This window comes from Puntigrus tetrazona, chromosome 14 (assembly GCF_018831695.1).
Source record: "Puntigrus tetrazona isolate hp1 chromosome 14, ASM1883169v1, whole genome shotgun sequence".
NCBI lineage: Eukaryota > Metazoa > Chordata > Actinopteri > Cypriniformes > Cyprinidae > Puntigrus > Puntigrus tetrazona.
Genome location: NC_056712.1, coordinates 25,568,233 through 25,585,292, shown reverse-complemented (window position 1 = coordinate 25,585,292; position 17,060 = coordinate 25,568,233). Strand labels below are relative to the sequence as shown.

At 41.7% G+C, this 17,060-nt stretch overlaps 1 protein-coding gene across 4 annotated transcripts in view; it reads left to right on the top strand.

Annotated features, from left to right (window-relative positions):
* pcdh1b (protocadherin 1b) overlaps window positions 1-17,060 on the top strand; it is a 144,643-nt gene that overhangs the window by 2,255 nt on the left and 125,328 nt on the right. For 3 of the 4 annotated variants that reach the window (XM_043257409.1, XM_043257407.1, XM_043257410.1), the window contains exons 2-3: window positions 6,843-7,677; window positions 9,415-11,598. In XM_043257409.1, coding sequence (XP_043113344.1) covers window positions 6,853-7,677; window positions 9,415-11,598 — 3,009 coding nt within the window. In that variant the 5' untranslated portion in view covers window positions 6,843-6,852. Of the gene's footprint in view, window positions 1-325; window positions 507-6,842; window positions 7,678-9,414; window positions 11,599-17,060 lie in introns of those variants that run through there. The other variant, XM_043257408.1, reaches the window with a different exon arrangement.

Here is a 17,060-nt window from a genome sequence, read left to right as displayed (position 1 = left end):
GTGAGCTTTTATAGGTAAACCCCTAAGTTTGATATCTTATTTGGTTATTGCTCGCTCCCGCATCACCTGTTGATCTCGTTTTTGCGCATTTCTCACATAGCCCTACTTTTCCCATCCCAGCGCGTTTAAAACGAATTGCTCGGTTCGTTTTACCCGCAGAATGTTGACTAGTCAACATTTCAGGCATTCGCGCTGACATCTTTCCTTGTTCTCAGCCACCCTAATCGTTACCGAAAAGCGTCGCCTGTCATGACAGCGGAATCCGGTCTTTCCGGGCGCTCCCGTCGTCGGGTTGCTTTTAAACCTGTTCGTCTGGTCTGGCCGAGAGAAACAGGTGTGAAAACACGGCAAGACTTGAGCGTTCTTTCGCTCAGCTGTGATCGGACATCTCGATTCTCCCTTTGGTTCATTTGTAGGCGAAGCGTCCAGCCTTTTTGTCATGTTGCACAGAAGCCCGCGAAGGCTTGCAAATGACCTGGTCTAACTCGGAGCGCATTCATCCTCAGGTAAAAGTCATTTCCCTTCCTCTCTCGTCGAGATCGTGTTCTGTAGGCATCAGCACAACACAGCCGGCGCTCGAGTGAGATCCTCGTGCTGTTCCAGTAGATTATCGATCCGTGGATCTTATAAACACCTTCTCCTGTTTTCCCCCTCCATTTCTTTAATGTACCGAAACTATTTTAGTCGCGCAGTCATATGTGAATGCGATTTTGAGTTCGTGGAATGGGGGATGGGGCGGCTGGCCGTCTATGCGGACCTGTACTTCTCAGGGAAGTCAAAACCAAAGTTTCGTGGTCCTCGTGCATGTTTCAACGTTTCTGTGAGGTTTTAAGTAAGCGCAGAAGTTAGAAGTTAGCCAGGGCGGCTCGTGTTTTTGGAAATCGCGTTGTCTGAGGAGGAAACCATAGCAACAGCCTTTCGGACGGTAACTTACGTTAACAAAACATAAACGCTATCATGTTTCGTCAATCATATATATATATATATATATATATATATATATATATATATATATATATATATATATATATATATATATATATATACTTTAATGTTTTGATTAGGACCCCTTCAGGTTTGTTATAGCTGGGCACATCTATTTTCGCCGTGTTAGTCTTATATAGAAATGTTGACATAGAATAATTAGCACATATCGTGCATTTAATCGCGAGACAACGTGTCTCCTCAGTATAACCAGCCCTTAGTAAACTTGATGGGCGTAAACGCTCCACACTGAGTACGGGAGTCCAGCGAAACAGGAGGAAACGAGATTCCTCACGCGCACTCCGAGACGAATTTAAAGTGATCGCTTGAATGAACCGCAACTTCAGACTTGTAGAAAGCAAAGATTGCTTTTCCACGTTTAAGCTATATTGTCTTTGAGACTAAAACGCACCTCACTTATTCCAATTAACCTCCTGTAAATGCGTTTGATTTGGCACTTCACTAATTACATGTAGATTTGACTGTAAATGAAGGGAAGCTAGACAGGGTGACAGGGAAGTAGTCAACAATACACACAGCACAGTGCCCAGTTGCACCGCGAGACTCAAAGGTTACAAGTTGCACGCTTGGGCTTTCTAGTCTTTACTGTATTATGAATACTTGTATAAAATGAGATTAGTTCAGTTAGCATTTTATCTAATGATATGATATTTTGATCATTTCCAGCTAAAATAATACATGTATTGTGCTTTAATGTTACATTTCAGAGTCTCTATGCTTGTGGGTCAGTTTCTCTGTATGAAATAATATGAATTTCTTTCAGTATAATCACTTGAAAGGGAACATCTACAATCCTTCAACAATGCATATAAGCAATTACTATAGTGTACATTTATATTGTTCACGGAGAATAATTGTCTGTTGGTCAAACGGACTGAATAGCGAGCTTTCACCCAGTGTTGAGCTTTACCGTCTTTCATGAATTTACAATTTTGACATAGTTTCAAAACAAATATGTATACATTAAATAAAAATATTTAGCTAATTTTATTACAACCTGGTCTGTTTAACACAACGTTAGCGGCAGTCCTCCCGTCTTTGTCTATCGGTGTGTGTGTGTGTCTGTTTAGCCGTGTGTAATGGCGTGTGAGAGTTTGTGTGCCAGCCTTGTGACTGGCCAGCTCTCTCAGTGTAACAGCCTGGTAGACAGCAGCGGGGCAGCAGTTCATCTCGTCTGAAAGCGGGCGCAGACTAATCTGGCCCCACAATGGCTGAATGAAATAATTAAAGTAATCCTCTGTGCCTCGCACTTGGCTAGGGAGCGGGGGCCTCGGACCACCCATCCTGAACGGGTCACTGAACGCCGTGGAGCTGGTGGCCCTCAGAGCCTAGATGGCTGCAGTCGAGGACAAAAAGCTACATCAAAGTCTCGACGCACTCACTGTTTAGATTGCGGTTGGCCTGCTAAACTACTTCATTTTAGCTCATTTGCGTAGTTTCAGAAGGATGCGTTTGCGTTCACACACTTTTTCCATCTTGCTGATTAATCTGCAACATTATTCAATTGGCGAGTCTATCGGCTTACCTTGCGTAACAGCAAGCAAATAAATCTTCTGCTTTTATGCTATATTTTTTGAAGACGCACTTCAGGTGCGCACTAAAATGTCAGTTGAGCCGGATGAGTTAACCATTAACCTAGGACAGATGCTGCACTCACACTTCCTTCTGAGTCAATCATTCTCCTGGCTTCAGACAAGAGCTGACTCCTGAACCCTCATAAATGTCACCGCTTTAATTTAATTCTTTAATTATCGTGTTGAAACCGGGATGGGGAGGGGTTAGAATAATCATTGACTGAGTGCGTTACCATGACGCAGTGCCACTGCTGTGCCTCGTCCAGGAATCCAACTCCTGCCACGGCGGTTACGTAAATGCTTTTATTGCATTATTTTCCCTAGAATCACCTTGCTGTTTCATGCTGAGCTGGATGCCACCTGGGGGGGGGTGTCTTGGCAGAGGTATGCCATCCTCATATTCCCATGGGGTTTTTTTGCTGGCAGAGGAAGGGTGAGCGCTGGTACAATGATGAATTCCTCGTTACAAGTCTCTAAAGAGGAAAGAAGGAGAGCGAGACGGTGAGAGTGAGGGAGAGAGAAAATCATACAGCAATTTTAAAGCATGTCAGCGGGGGAGGCTTTAGAATAGTAATTAGCCCGTTAAATCTGTTAACCTCCCCCTGCGCAACAACACAATGGCTTTCTTGACAGTATATATATGAGTGCATCTCTGAGAGGGCACGGTAGGGCATACAAGTACGGTGTGCATATGAAAGAGAAAGACAGAGAGATGTAGGAGGTGTTGTTACAAGAGACCAGGTGTGAAATGAACATAATGTGGTTTTTGCGGACAGGAAATGAGAGGGGAACCGCGTTCCCCCGAAGGCTGATGCGAAAATTCTGGCCAAATGCACTGTGAATAATCTGTAAAGAGCTGACGGTTAGTCTCCATAGGGGGAACGCCGATTCACGCCTTCCTTTGCGCTTACAGCTATTGATTATATTAATGACATCCAGCTTATACACAGCAGTACAAGATGAATTAGGCTACACAGCCTGAGAGCCGAGCATAAATTCTCACAGGATTATGACAGTAGTCATAAATACCGCACTGTGGCGACGCCTGTCTCCCTGTGAGGAGATCTTAGCTGTGGCTCGACGATGGCACATTTGAAGACGTTATTAGAGAGGTGGATGGTGCGTGTTGATTTAAGGTCTGGCATAAATCGCCTCTCTGACCATGTAATGATGACGATCAAAGCTCGGAGGTGAAGAAAAGTCCCACAGACGGCCTATTGTCATTGTAATGGCTAGGCTTTTTGTGTACCTGTGTGAAGGCAAAGTGCTAACTCTCTGCAACTGAAAGGAAAGCCGTCTGCTAGGTAGCGGGGCTTGATTCGACTCCGTTAGGGCCTCCTGTGTCTTGTAAATGTTGCTGTCGTTAAGACACGCCACTCATATGCACTTACGCATTTCCATTACAAAGGAGAGTTCTTAGCCAAAAGCCTGTGCCGTTGCCATCCTTAAATTTCATATACTCAAACACGTTCAGGTGTTTTGCTTTTTTTCATGACCTTCATGTTTTTCTCTAAGATTTTCCATTTGCCCGAGACTGTGCTCGCAAACACTCGCTGACATTCCTTTGCTGTGGTTGTTTTTAGATCTTGTGTGTAACTTTTACACACCCACAGATGCGCGGCGCATACATATGTGCGCACACGCGGGCTCACATTCAGAGAAGAGTGTGGGAAAGGATGTCTACGGCCCACATTGGGTTTCCCAGCGTACAGTGACCCTTAACACGGACTCTTTACGTCGGGCCCTGGAGAGCGAATGTCGTGAGAGCTTCTTAAACCCTTCCCCGCAAAAAAACAGATTCACACGCTTTTCATGTTGCGAGAATGTTTTTGAGCTTTGACTTTTCCAGCGCAGGATGAAAATGAGATGTTTTGGTTTAGTTTATATATAGTTCTTGTCCTTTTGTTTAAACAAATAGCATTTTAGTGCCATTTTTTCCGCCAGGTTAATCCTTGACCCAGTGCTTTTGAAGTCCCTGCCCTGCTTTTTCACGTTGACCTTTTTTTCATCAACGCACCGTACAAAATTCCACACGCACCTTCAGCTGAGACTCTGACGCATCACTGTGAAATGCCAACTCCATAAGATGGTCGTTCGGAACCACAATGAGAGATAGGCTTGTTTTAAAGGTGAGGTATTTTTCACCTCTCCAGCCTTCATTGCAGTCTGCGCTGTTTAATTAGCCGCATGAAAGTGTGTCAGAATTAGACTGTGAAATTAGTAAGAAACGAGTCAAGCTCTCATCATATGTGTGATCAGGGTCACACATCCCACCCTTCATTTCAGCCTCATTAGTGCATTGTTCTCCCTACAGTGTCGTTGCCTTGTGGCTGCAGTTGTGCGAGTGTGTTTGTAGTTACTGGTGTCTAATTTGTGTGTATTAAAACTGCCTTTAGGGGAGCGAGTGCTTGCTGCAGTTACCTTAGCCATTTTTGTTGCTCTAACCACACATTCTTTGTAATGTGTTTGTGAAAGGCTCGCTATGTCATGTGTCTGCTAATGGAAAAATATTGAATGGTACATGCACTAAACTACTACAACCGATCAATACTGATGAGTGTATGGAAGAAGCCACTTCCTATTAGTCACCAAATGGCTGCACCAATATGTTGGCAGTAATTTTTCTTTGTACGTTTGTGGTTTATAATAAAGTTATACAATGCCATATTTTTTCAACTACTTGAAAGGTGACATTTAAAGACTGATTTTGCTTCTTTAGGTTTGGTATTCACAGGCAGATTGTAACTGGTGGCAGCTCTCTCACATCCCCCATTGGTTCACCGCTGGGTCGAGCTGAGGTGTCTGTCTCCTCTGGACAGTAATCTAGCAGCCCTGCCTCATTAGCCATGGGGAGCGTGGTGGGATAACATTCCACATATGTTACAGGGGTCTGCAATTACACACGGTGGGAAACATCAAAGTAACATGACCTTAAACGTGATGGATTAAACTGAATCTGGTTTATTTATTTGATTGTTCTTTTACGTGTTCTTTTGCTGTACCTCATGCTGAGGTTGTTAATGCTTGGTGAAGTGGCGGGAGGGGGCTGTTGTCAAGACGCCCTCTATAGCCTGTCTCACACCTCTCTGAGGTTGTGTAATGTTGCAACAAATTGGGTGCCATTTGCTGTGAATGGGTGCAACTTTGGGTGAAGTGGCCATTGGAAAATTAGAAAACCACACTTGTCTACCATGTGTTCAAAAACTTAAAATCTCGGACAATGAAAGTGAAGATTCACATGTGAAACTGTCTTCACAAAACCATTATTTTTTTTTTTAATACAGTCTCTTTTTAAATTATTTTGTAGCATTATTTTTCCCCCTATGGTCCTAACATAATGGTGATCTTTCTTTGTTGGCTACTATTCTGCCTCTTTGCACACCTCTGCAGAGTAAAACATTTGTGAAAAATAAGAGTTAGAAGAACAGCACACTGAGAAGGCGAGACATTTGCTAAGGAAGTGGGCAAGAAACACTTCAAGAAACAGTGAGATGTGTGTGAAGGAAGAGGGCTAGAAACTTTCTGAAATAATAAAATAATTGTTTAATAAGAAAATTAATATACAACCAGAGATTTACCATCAGTTATTTGGTTTTATACGACAATTTATTTTTATTACTTATTTTTAAGTTTTGGGGTTTTTTATTCAGGTTTTGCATTTAATTTTATTACAGTGTAAGTTACAGATTTTCTAAAAAGAATTGACCTGAGGTAATTGAAATAACTAAGAATTAATAAAATGAAGAACAGATTTAATATAATGCATACCGCTCAAGGAAAAAATATATTGTTGGTTGATGTTGATGGATTTCACATTTTCGTTGACTCCAGGCATGACTGTGGAAATGAGAGCTGAGACAGTTTATCAATAGCTTGGAAAAGGTAGATGAAGCAGAGTAACAGCATTATTTGAATGGACTTCACTTGTCTGCTAGCTTCCTTCTCTCGTAGGGTCAGTCAGCCAATGCATCTCTCAGGAATACGGGCATATGTTGTCTTTATGAATTAGACATGACATGAAGTTTGCAGAATGAAGGTCAAACACAAGTAACTGTTTGTGACACATTTACTGCCTCTAAAAAGGAGAGGTTTACAACACATGAAGGGGCGATCAATCATAAATCCCAGGGAATCAGTACCATAAAACTCTGTGGCTGCCATCGCTTTACAGGCTTCTTGGCACTGTCAGAGACTTTAAAGGATTATGTCTGAAGAATAAATGTTTCTCTAATCTTATTTGTTTGTTTGCTTGATCTTTTGCAGCAACAGACTGATGATGTGCCAGAGTGCCAATGCGATGTGGTCACGGTGGAGTGCCATGCTAGTGTGGATTTTCCTTCTCCTCTGTTGCTCTGCAAATGTAGTCAGCACCATCATCTACCAGGTGACCGAGGAGCAGCCACCTAACACACTGATTGGCAGCTTGGCATCTGACCAGGGCCTGCCAGACACCGGTCATCTTTACAAGCTCGAGGTGGGTGCACCTTACCTCCGTGTCGATGGCAAAACCGGGGATATCTACACCACTGAGACCCCAATCGATCGTGAGACTCTCAAGGACTGCCGCAACCTTTTCGAGGGTGATCCTTGTTTCCTAGAATTCGAGGTATCTATTACAGACCTGATGAAAGGCACTGGACCTCGGCTCATCGAAGGCCGCATCGAGATCTTGGATGAGAACGACAACACTCCACAGTTCTCTTCACCCGTCTTAACATTGTCGATCCCTGAGAACACGCACGTGGGTGCGCTTTTCGCAATACCTGTGGCCACCGACAAGGATTCGGGAAGCAATGGCATCGCCGATTACGCGCTATCGACCGGCCCAGAAGCTGCCAACCTTTTCAGCCTGCAGGTGGCGCAAGACTCAGATGAGAAACTGCCACAACTCATTGTATTGGGAAACCTGGATAGAGAGCAGCGAGATTCATATGACCTCAATATAAAAGTGGTTGATGGTGGCTCTCCTCCCCGCCAGAGTAGCGCCCTGCTCAGGATCACCATTACAGATGCCAATGACAATGTGCCCAAATTTGAGAAATTACACTATGAGGGTGAGCTCCCAGAAAACAGCCCAGTGGGTCATTCTGTTCTACAAGTAAGTAATCTATTATTTAAGTCTTACTTTCTAAAGAAATGCAATTTAAAGTTAAAGTTATGTAATATGCTGTAAAATTATATATACTTTGAATGCATTGCATTTCACATTGCTTTAAAGTGTCTGCTGAATTCATAAAAAAAGCTTTTATGTGAAAAAAAACCTTAAATTTTGTAATTTTTATTTTTTTTATTTAATATTTTTATAAAGTGACTATTTATAAATATTTAATGTTTATGATATAAAATATGAATTAAGTAAAAATGGCATGACAGAAGTGTCTTAAACAACTCACCTGTAAGCAAGTATAATCTATGCTAAACCTTTAGATTGGGCAATAAGTAATAGAGGAGCTGATTTGACAGCTTGGCAATAGAAGTGCACTCAAGCACCACATACGGAGTCTGACAAGCTCTTGTAAATGGAAGTCTCAGTTATCCCGATGGGCTTTAGCCTCGGTTCCCACACAACAGGGTTAAAGCGGAAGAAATGGGAAAGCCAAATCATATTTTCACAGGCAATCGATTGATCCCTCATGGTCCCTTTAAACACAAGCTTTACAAAACAGGAGAGAGGTATTGACTGGCGGTGAGAATTACATGTTGAATTGTGGAAATGAAAGCACTGCTAAGATTGGGATAGCCGTGAAGGCTGGAAGCTTTCCAAGATCAATCTGAGGCAAGTGTCCAGGCAAAAAAAAAATTGTATTAATGACTGTTAATCTTTCAGTCAACAATTAATCCTTGCAACCAAGTTGTATTCAAAGAGCATGTCAGAAGACTTCATTTCCACTCAGTCCTCATAAGCATCCTTTGAAGCCAAAGTAAATAAGCAGTAGTGGTATTAAAACAGCTTACTTTTGTGATTTCAGAGGGTTGTAAATGTTGATGGAGTGTTTCAGCTTGTTCAGAGAAATGCTCTTCAAATACATTAAATGAAATGAATTCCCAGTTTGCATGGAGGATGAAATGGAGTGACTCATATAGAGCAATAATAACTTAAGAACCATGAATAATCTTATGACTGCTTCAGATTAAGGCTGTTCGCTGTAATACATGGACTGAAACACCATACACATGTTTCATACACAGCCAAGGACGGAAAGAGGAGAGGATGTAGCAGGGACAAGGGAATCTTGATTGTTTGAAAGCTTTAATCAAGCTACACTTCAATTTAGGGCTGTTTAAAATTATTCCCAGGTTCATGATAGACCAGAAAAATCTGTGCCAAGACTAAGTAAGTTAAGTGATGTCTCAAATTAACTCTATCTAGCAAACTACAGCTAATTTTGGAGAATTTAAATTGACACAAAAACACAACCCAATCATATTTAGCCCTTCTGAGAAAGTGCATTTCTCATTTCTCTCCTTATATATTCACAATTGAATAATAAATGCATGGTATTAGTAATTACTGACAACACAGACCATTTTCTGGAATGAAACTAGGTGTGTTTTATTTTAAATTCCAGGAAAATTCTGTTAATTTATTAATTAGTCTGATGTAGTTCTTGGATGAGCTTATGGTATTTTTTAAGTGTGTTAAGCATATTTTTGGCATGCAAATTCATTGCTATTCCCAAAGATCTTTTCCCAACAATCCCTTTGCAATGGTCCTGACCAAGCATTTTAATCCCTGTATTGACATCAATATACAATCTTGTGATTACATAAACTGTCTTGTAAATTGAGTGTTTCAGTGCTTTGCTTAGATTTATTTTGTGTTGTGTTGATTTAGGTAAAGGCTAATGACTCTGACATGGGACCCAATGGAGAGGTCACCTACAGCCTCCACCAGGCATCACCAATTGTCCAGAGGCTCCTTACCATTGATCGCAACACAGGTATCATTTTCGTCAAAGGCTCAGTGGATCGTGAAGATATCAGCATGCTCAAGTTCTACGTCCAAGCTAAAGACAATGGTCCACAATCAAAAAGCTCCAAAGCCCTTGTGACTATTACAGTGAAGGACCAGAATGACAATGCACCCTTAATCAGAATCCGGGGCATTGGCCTTGTGACGCATGAAGATGGTGTCGCTAACATATCGGAGGACATGCCTGTAGGCACAGCTGTGGCTCTGGTGGAGGTATCAGATCACGATGAAGGTGAAAATGCAGTTGTGACCTGCGTGGTCGCAGGGGATGTCCCATTCCAGCTGCGTTCAGCTAGTGAAACAGGCAATGACCGCAAGAGGAAATACTTCCTCCAGACAACCATGTTGCTGGACTACGAGAGGATCAAAGACTACAGGATTGAAATTGTGGCAGTGGACTCTGGCAACCCTGCACTGTCCAGCACAAATTCCCTGAAGGTGCAAGTGACAGACATGAATGACAACTCCCCAGTCTTCTCGCCCACTTTGTACGAGGTAGAATTTGCTGAGGAGAACCAGCCAGGTGACAAGGTTTTGGATGTGGTAGCCACGGATGCCGACAGCGGGACTAATGCAGAGCTGACGTACAGTATCACTGGTGGATCAGTCCCTGATGGGCTCTTTGAAATTAACCCTAACACAGGAGAAGTGCGTGTCATGAGCCAGTTGGACCGTGAACAATTAGATCACTATCAGTTTCTAGTCGCAGCAGCTGATAAAGGTGTACCAAGCCTGAGAGGAACTGCCACTGTTGTTGTTAAGGTGCTCGACAGGAATGATAATGACCCTAAATTTATGCTTAATGGTTACAGCTTTTCAGTCCAAGAAAACATGCCGCCCCTTAGTCCTGTAGGAATGGTAACAGTTAACGATCATGATGAGGGCGACAATGCTCGTGTTCAACTCTCTGTAGAACCAGACAATGGCAAGTTTATGATTCAAAACGGAACATACACCATACTTTCGACTATTTCCTTCGACAGAGAAAAGGAGAGCACCTACAGTTTCCGACTTAAAGCTGTTGACGGAGGTGATCCACCACGTTCCTCCTATGTTGGCATTACCATTAATGTTCTTGACGAAAACGACAATGCTCCATACGTCACCAAGCCCTCAAACTCTTCATACAAGTTCTTGGATCCTCGTACCAGTCCAGAAACCCATGTAGAACGGGTTGAGGCAGAGGACATGGACATCGGTTTAAATTCAGAACTGGAGTTCAGTATTGTAGGAGGCAACCCACATGGCTTGTTCCGCATCTCTTCAGAAGGTGAGGTAACGTTGGCTAAAGAGTTCACATCCAAACACATTGGTCTCCATCGACTGGTAGTAAAAGTTAAAGATAAAGGCACACCGCCACGCCATACAACCGCACTGGTTCACATTTATGTCAATGAGACCATCGGCAATGTCTCTCACGTCGAAGGACTTGTTGGACACAGTCTTTACACACCACTTGAAATGGACATTGCGGGAGATCCCGATTATTCTCGAGACCAGCAAAGTAACATTATTTTTGCGGTCTTGGGTGGCTTTTGTGTGGTCGTTCTAATCATTGCAGTGGCAATGATCATCAGGCATGTTGTGCTGAAGGAGAATAAAAGTGGCTACCAGGCAGGCAAGAAGGAGACCAAAGATCTCTATGCCCCCAAACCAGGACCTAAGAGCAACAAGAACAAGAAGGCAAAGAAAAGCAAAGCTCCAAAGCCTGCCAACCCATCTGAGGAGGATGAGGGGGGGAGTCTCCAGAAAGGCCTAAAGTTCAACCTCATGAATGATAGCGTCAATGATAGCCCTAGGATTCACCTGCCGCTGAACTACCCCCCTGGGAGCCCAGACCTGGGGCGACACTATCGGTCTAATTCTCCTCTGCCGTCCATTCAGCTCCAACCTCAGTCACCTTCTGCCTCAAAGAAACACCAGGCAGTGCAGGACCTGCCGGCCACCAATACCTTTGTAGGAACCGGGGACAACAACTCAACAGGCTCAGACCAGTATTCGGATTACAGCTACAAGGCCAACTCTTCAAAATATAGCACCAAACAGGTAGGAGACGACTTCGAAAGCATGGCAGGGTACCACAGCACAGGGTACCACAGCACAGGGTACCAAAGCCCAGGGTACCCCAGCCCAGGGTACCCCAGCCCAGGGTATCCCAGCCCAGGGTATCCCAGCCCAGGGTACCACAGCACAGGGTATCACAGCAACGGGTATCACAGCAACATGGTGTGGACTAAGGGCATGTATTAGGGGCTGGAACTGAATGAATGTCAAACCAAAGCTGCACTGATTACAAATGCCATGCACATCAGTTGGTTGAAAGAAGTTTGTTTTATTTGTCAAACTTTTTTTTTCTTTTTAATTCTGTAGTATCATTTATGCTCTGAAGGAAAAAAAAAAACTACTTAATTTAATTACTACTTATTCACATGAAGGAGACAATCCTACTCAGTCTTATTTCCCTTTTGATTGTCTTTGAGAGGGTCATTTTCTGTTGGACAGTGTTTATTGCTGCCCCTCAAAAGATGAACAGAACTTTTCTTTAAAAACCTTTGAAAAACACATTTTTGATACAATAACCTTTAGACCAGAGAGATGTGCCTTATTTTTTGCTCTGAAAAATAACAAATAAAAGCAGTTATTGTTTTGATATCTTTTGTTAGGCAAGCTTTAGGTAATTGCACAATTGTCAAAATGATTCTAAAAAGCATTTTTATTTTCTTCTACATAAAGAAAACTTTGCGCTGAGTTAGATAAAATACACAAGAAGGTCAGACAAGTAAGTTCAACATATTTGAATGTTTCCATGGCACATTTTGGCGTGCATTAAAATTTCTTTATTTGTACACTGTTTAGTTCTTTTTTACAGATTAATGGCGGGCAATTTCCCTGTTCTTTCTCTTCATTGATTGCGCTATGCAAAGAGTGCCTTCTTTTTGTTATGTACACAACTAAGTGGATTGGCTTAATGTAGATTAATAATCAGCTACAGACGTCAGAGTGTGCCATCGAACATTGTTGAATTATTAACTACGGGATTTTCTACCAGGCTGTGAAGAATTTTATGTTCGCTGTAAATAGAAAGCTACTTGACATTAAACTCACTTTTATCCAGTACTTTTCTCTAGTACTAAACTAGAAAACCAAAAATGAATACCATTTTTCTTGGACTGTGTTTGCAAACCTTTGGAGACAATCATTGAAAAAGGTTTTTTGTTATGCAAGTTGTATATTGTGAATGTTAATAACCATGCGTGTGTGTGTTCATCCCTTATGATGTTTGTTTTGTTCTGTTTCGGAATAGCGATGAACAACCTAAATAGCTTTATATAGAAGAATTTGCTTAATTCATTCTTTACACCTTTCTTAATACCAGATAGATCTTGAGATCTCAGCTGCTTTGATAGTGGCTCCATCCTCCATTTTGTACATTTGAAGTCTGGTTGTATGTGTTCATATTTAAAGCAATAATGACGTGTGTTGTTATGCTGGAAAGATGCAATGTTTAAAGGATGTCCTGCAGGAGCAGCTAGTTTACACACAACCCTTTGCGTTCTGTGTGGAGTGTGTATCATCTGCGGAACTGTATTTAAAGCTGCAGACATCCCCATTTCTGTTCGATTTACGTTATGTGTTATTTTGTTTCTGTTGATTTGCAGTTTGTATTTTGTATTTTTTACAAGTAAAGCAATTTGGCTTTCAATAAAACATTTGTGAAGGTGTTACATTGTGCATTTAATGTTAAGAAATGGTGCATTGAAATTACACACCAGGAGACATGAATTCTTAAGGTACAGTATTTCATTTCCATATTCCCATATTTATTTATGACATTGCCCTTTCTATTTATCACATTTTACCAGTAAACATTCACTTTTTATTTACTAACCGACACCATAAATATGTCTACTTCAAAAACTATTTGAAATTCTCTCTGTACCAGTGAGCACAGGTCGATGAGCTTTGCATTACCACAGCTATTATTTCAAACTCCCTAAGTTGATAGATAGGCAATTGGATTGATTTGTCTTTACTATTCAGCAAGTTTAGTGATATAGTATTCATGCAATAATGTCTTATGTGATCCATGTCTTAACACAATTAATATGACACATTTACAGTATTGCTCCTCTGGGATCGAGCCAAACACTGAGTCACTGAGCTTTACAAATGCATTGTTTTTTTTTGGTTTTGTTTCATTTTTTTTTGTATTTCATGTGTGTTTTTGTTTTTCTCATTCATGATGCACCTCACAGGGACAAAATCATGTTCTAGGAGGATTTGAGCAGTGCAGACTTGGCGGATACGAATGACCCTAGAGGAAAGTGAGCTGTTTTGTACAGGTCCTGTCAATCAAAGCCCTTTTTTTGGGTCCCATCCTTAGATTCGAGGAATGGGATCAAGGGATGGTTGTCAGAGGTCTTGTTAGGTTTTTGTACTATTCGATTGGCTTCTTGTATGCCGGCAGCTAATCTGGGCCCCAAAAAAGACACACGCACACACACACGCACACACACGCAGCCTTTCCTGCCACTGCCGGCCATTTAAATTCTAGCAGCGTCTGTGCTTCTTAAAAGCTGTCGATTTTGCCCTCAGCTTGCACCATCACCATGGCAACGGACTGACCAGTGTGTGTTGTATGCTGACTCACAGACTGTTCTGAGTGCAGGTGGGGGGAGACAGAGAAAGAGAGACTGGGAGGGATCAGAGAGGCATGAATAGAAAGAGGGCACGAGAAAGAGAGAGAAAAAAGATAAAGGTGTTTATAAAAGCAAATCTGTCACTTCACACCATTCTTCCATATACTCAGTTCATGATGCTTCATGCTAATGGAAGAAACAGGCCATTTATTCATTCATTTGGTCACACTCCCTCCTGTCATTTGTTAGTGCTGTCCACTTATTATTACTTTTTTTTTCTTTTTTTTTCATGAAAATCCACTTGTATTGAATATTAGATTGTACTGTACCTTAAGTTTGTCATTGTTCCTGTGTTTTCCTCTCAACAGAAATCCAAAGAAGGGGATAATGCAGCCTTAAAACAATTCCTATATATGCATAGCATTTCATTTCTACATGTTCTTCGGTTTGGAATACCATGCGAAACGCAGCATCACAGTATTGACAAGGCAGCAAAGTTATCGTGCATATTTTTAAATTTTAGTCTACCCTTAAAAGAGTTTTAGCTTTGCATGCTTGTCTTGTCTCCAATCGTTTCTCCCAGTTGTAGAAACTTCAGTTGGAGCGTGATTGCGAATTAGTGAATGCCATTTTGAGTTGGATGTCGGTTTGATGTCAGTCCTTTTATGTTTCCATGGTTTAGGAAAACAGGAGTTGGAAGATGAAACAAGAAGCTGTCCGTTTCTTCTAAGTTGTCTCGTGTGGTGTGGTCTTCTGACTGTAACCGTTAGAGAGCGAGAATCTATTTTGTGAAGTGTGAAGTCAATTATGCAAAACAGTTCTGTGGTCCAGGCTGCGGTACATCAGCAGCAAGTCACCCTTTAGCAGTCCGCGGCTTCAGTAGTATCTTTATCTCAGCAGTCTGTCCACCTTTCTCTCCTTTAAATAAGCAAATAAGTGCCTACCATTGCTTAGCGGTTAATCAGGCGGAACAAACTCGCCAGTAATAATCGTGACTCATCAGGAGAGAATACAGCTGAAGGGAGAAAGAGGAAAACAAAATTGTTTCAAATGTACTCTGAAGGAATATTAAACGACCAGCTTCATTTGCATTATTCAGGTGTTGTCGTTGACAATGCAAGGCTAATTAAAATAAAGAGCTGTTAATTGTGATGATGGCCCTTTTTCCTTCCTTCTCCCACCTTGACTTGACTTTTTTTGACACATAGATAAGATGCAGAATCATTAGCTTTGCTGCGTCTAACACCTGCAAGAAGCCCATAACTGATAGTATCTTTTGTGTGCTTTTCACAGGGGAAATTGCACCGTTTGGAGTGATGCCATTAAATTGCACATGCTCTTTACACGCTGACTGCTTTACATGCTTTGTTATGCTTGTGCATATTTCTGCTACGTAAGATAAAGCCATGATTTGGTAATCATGACGTACAAAGTTGAAACTGAGAAACAAAGTTGTAATTATGAGATGACAAATTCAAACTGACTTAAATTGAGATTTATGGATGAATGTCAAAACTGAAATAAACGGTATGATGAATGATATAAATTGAAATTATGAAATACTATAATGAGTAAATGACATTATGTAAGTCAATTATGAGATAAAAGTCATAATTATGACAAAATATTGATTTTATGTCATAATTATGATTAATTACCTCAATTTTGATCTTTTAGCTTATGATGTTTTTTTTGTTTTTTTTCTATTCTTATGTGGCAGAAATGGGCTTTCACAGCCACAGGAACTGGTCATTTCTGTCACTGCACCCATTCTTTTGAGTTTTGTTGTAGGAAGGGAAGAAGGAAGGATAGATGGAGAAAAGGAAGGAAGTGACAGTGACATTTCTTGTGTTTTGAGCTTTCCTTCAGGTTTTGTCGAGGGTAGGAAGAAAGGAAAGAAGTGGAAGGAAGTGACACTGGCATCTGTGTCAGTGCATTGCCATTCCCTGAGTTTTACCGAGAGGAAAAGATTGAAATGGAAGGAAGGAAAAAACAAAGGGACACAGACATTTCTGCCTTTTGAGGTTCGCGAGTTTTGTTGAGGAAAGAAAGAGCAAGTTGTGGATAGCTCTGTTACTTCACTTCTCAATAGTGTTTGAGGTGTGAACCTAATGAGACGCATAACTAAGCTTGTCTTTTTGTTTGTGTTGGCCCATGACACCCTGTTGTAATATTCTAATTAGCTGCCAGGGCTTTTCATAACACTTTTTTTGTGGGCTTGTTGTGCCATACTCCTAAATTTTACATGGTGTAATAACATGAAGATGTCACTTATTACATCGCTTAAAGTTTGGCCCCTTAGCGCCTCCATGTTACTGCTGTGCTTGTTTCACAGGAGCGCCGCTCGTCCTGTGGGCTTATATCTGGGACAACAGTGGCAGACAGGTAGATGGCCATTTTGACGCACGCACAAAGGAGTGTTTTACCTCTCTGTAATCAGTGAATTCCTGAGAGTACAAATCACTCAGCGAAGGAAAATTACTCTAGCCTTTCCAGTGTGTTTGTGAGTCATGGCTTAGGCACGTGTGCAAGCCCTTCTAGGTCTCGGGGGGGGGGTGGTGGAGATAAGGGGACGCGCATGCACAAAGGTGAGCGGGAACACAAAGGTTCCTCTATGTGGAACTCTGACGTTCCCTGTCAGAGCCTCTCTCATTAAGGAGACTGTCTCTGGGCTCTCACTACAACCCGACATCAAGGTCGAACACATTAGCTCTCATTTAGCTCCATTATCTAGATTATCTGAGCTGATCTAATGATAAGTATTAGCAAAGTTCAGCTCTGTGGTCAATGTTAAAGAACTAGCCGACTGTCAATTGTCGCTCTGTTGGGGTGGAGGCCTCAAATGCAGCCATATGGCTCTCTCGGGGC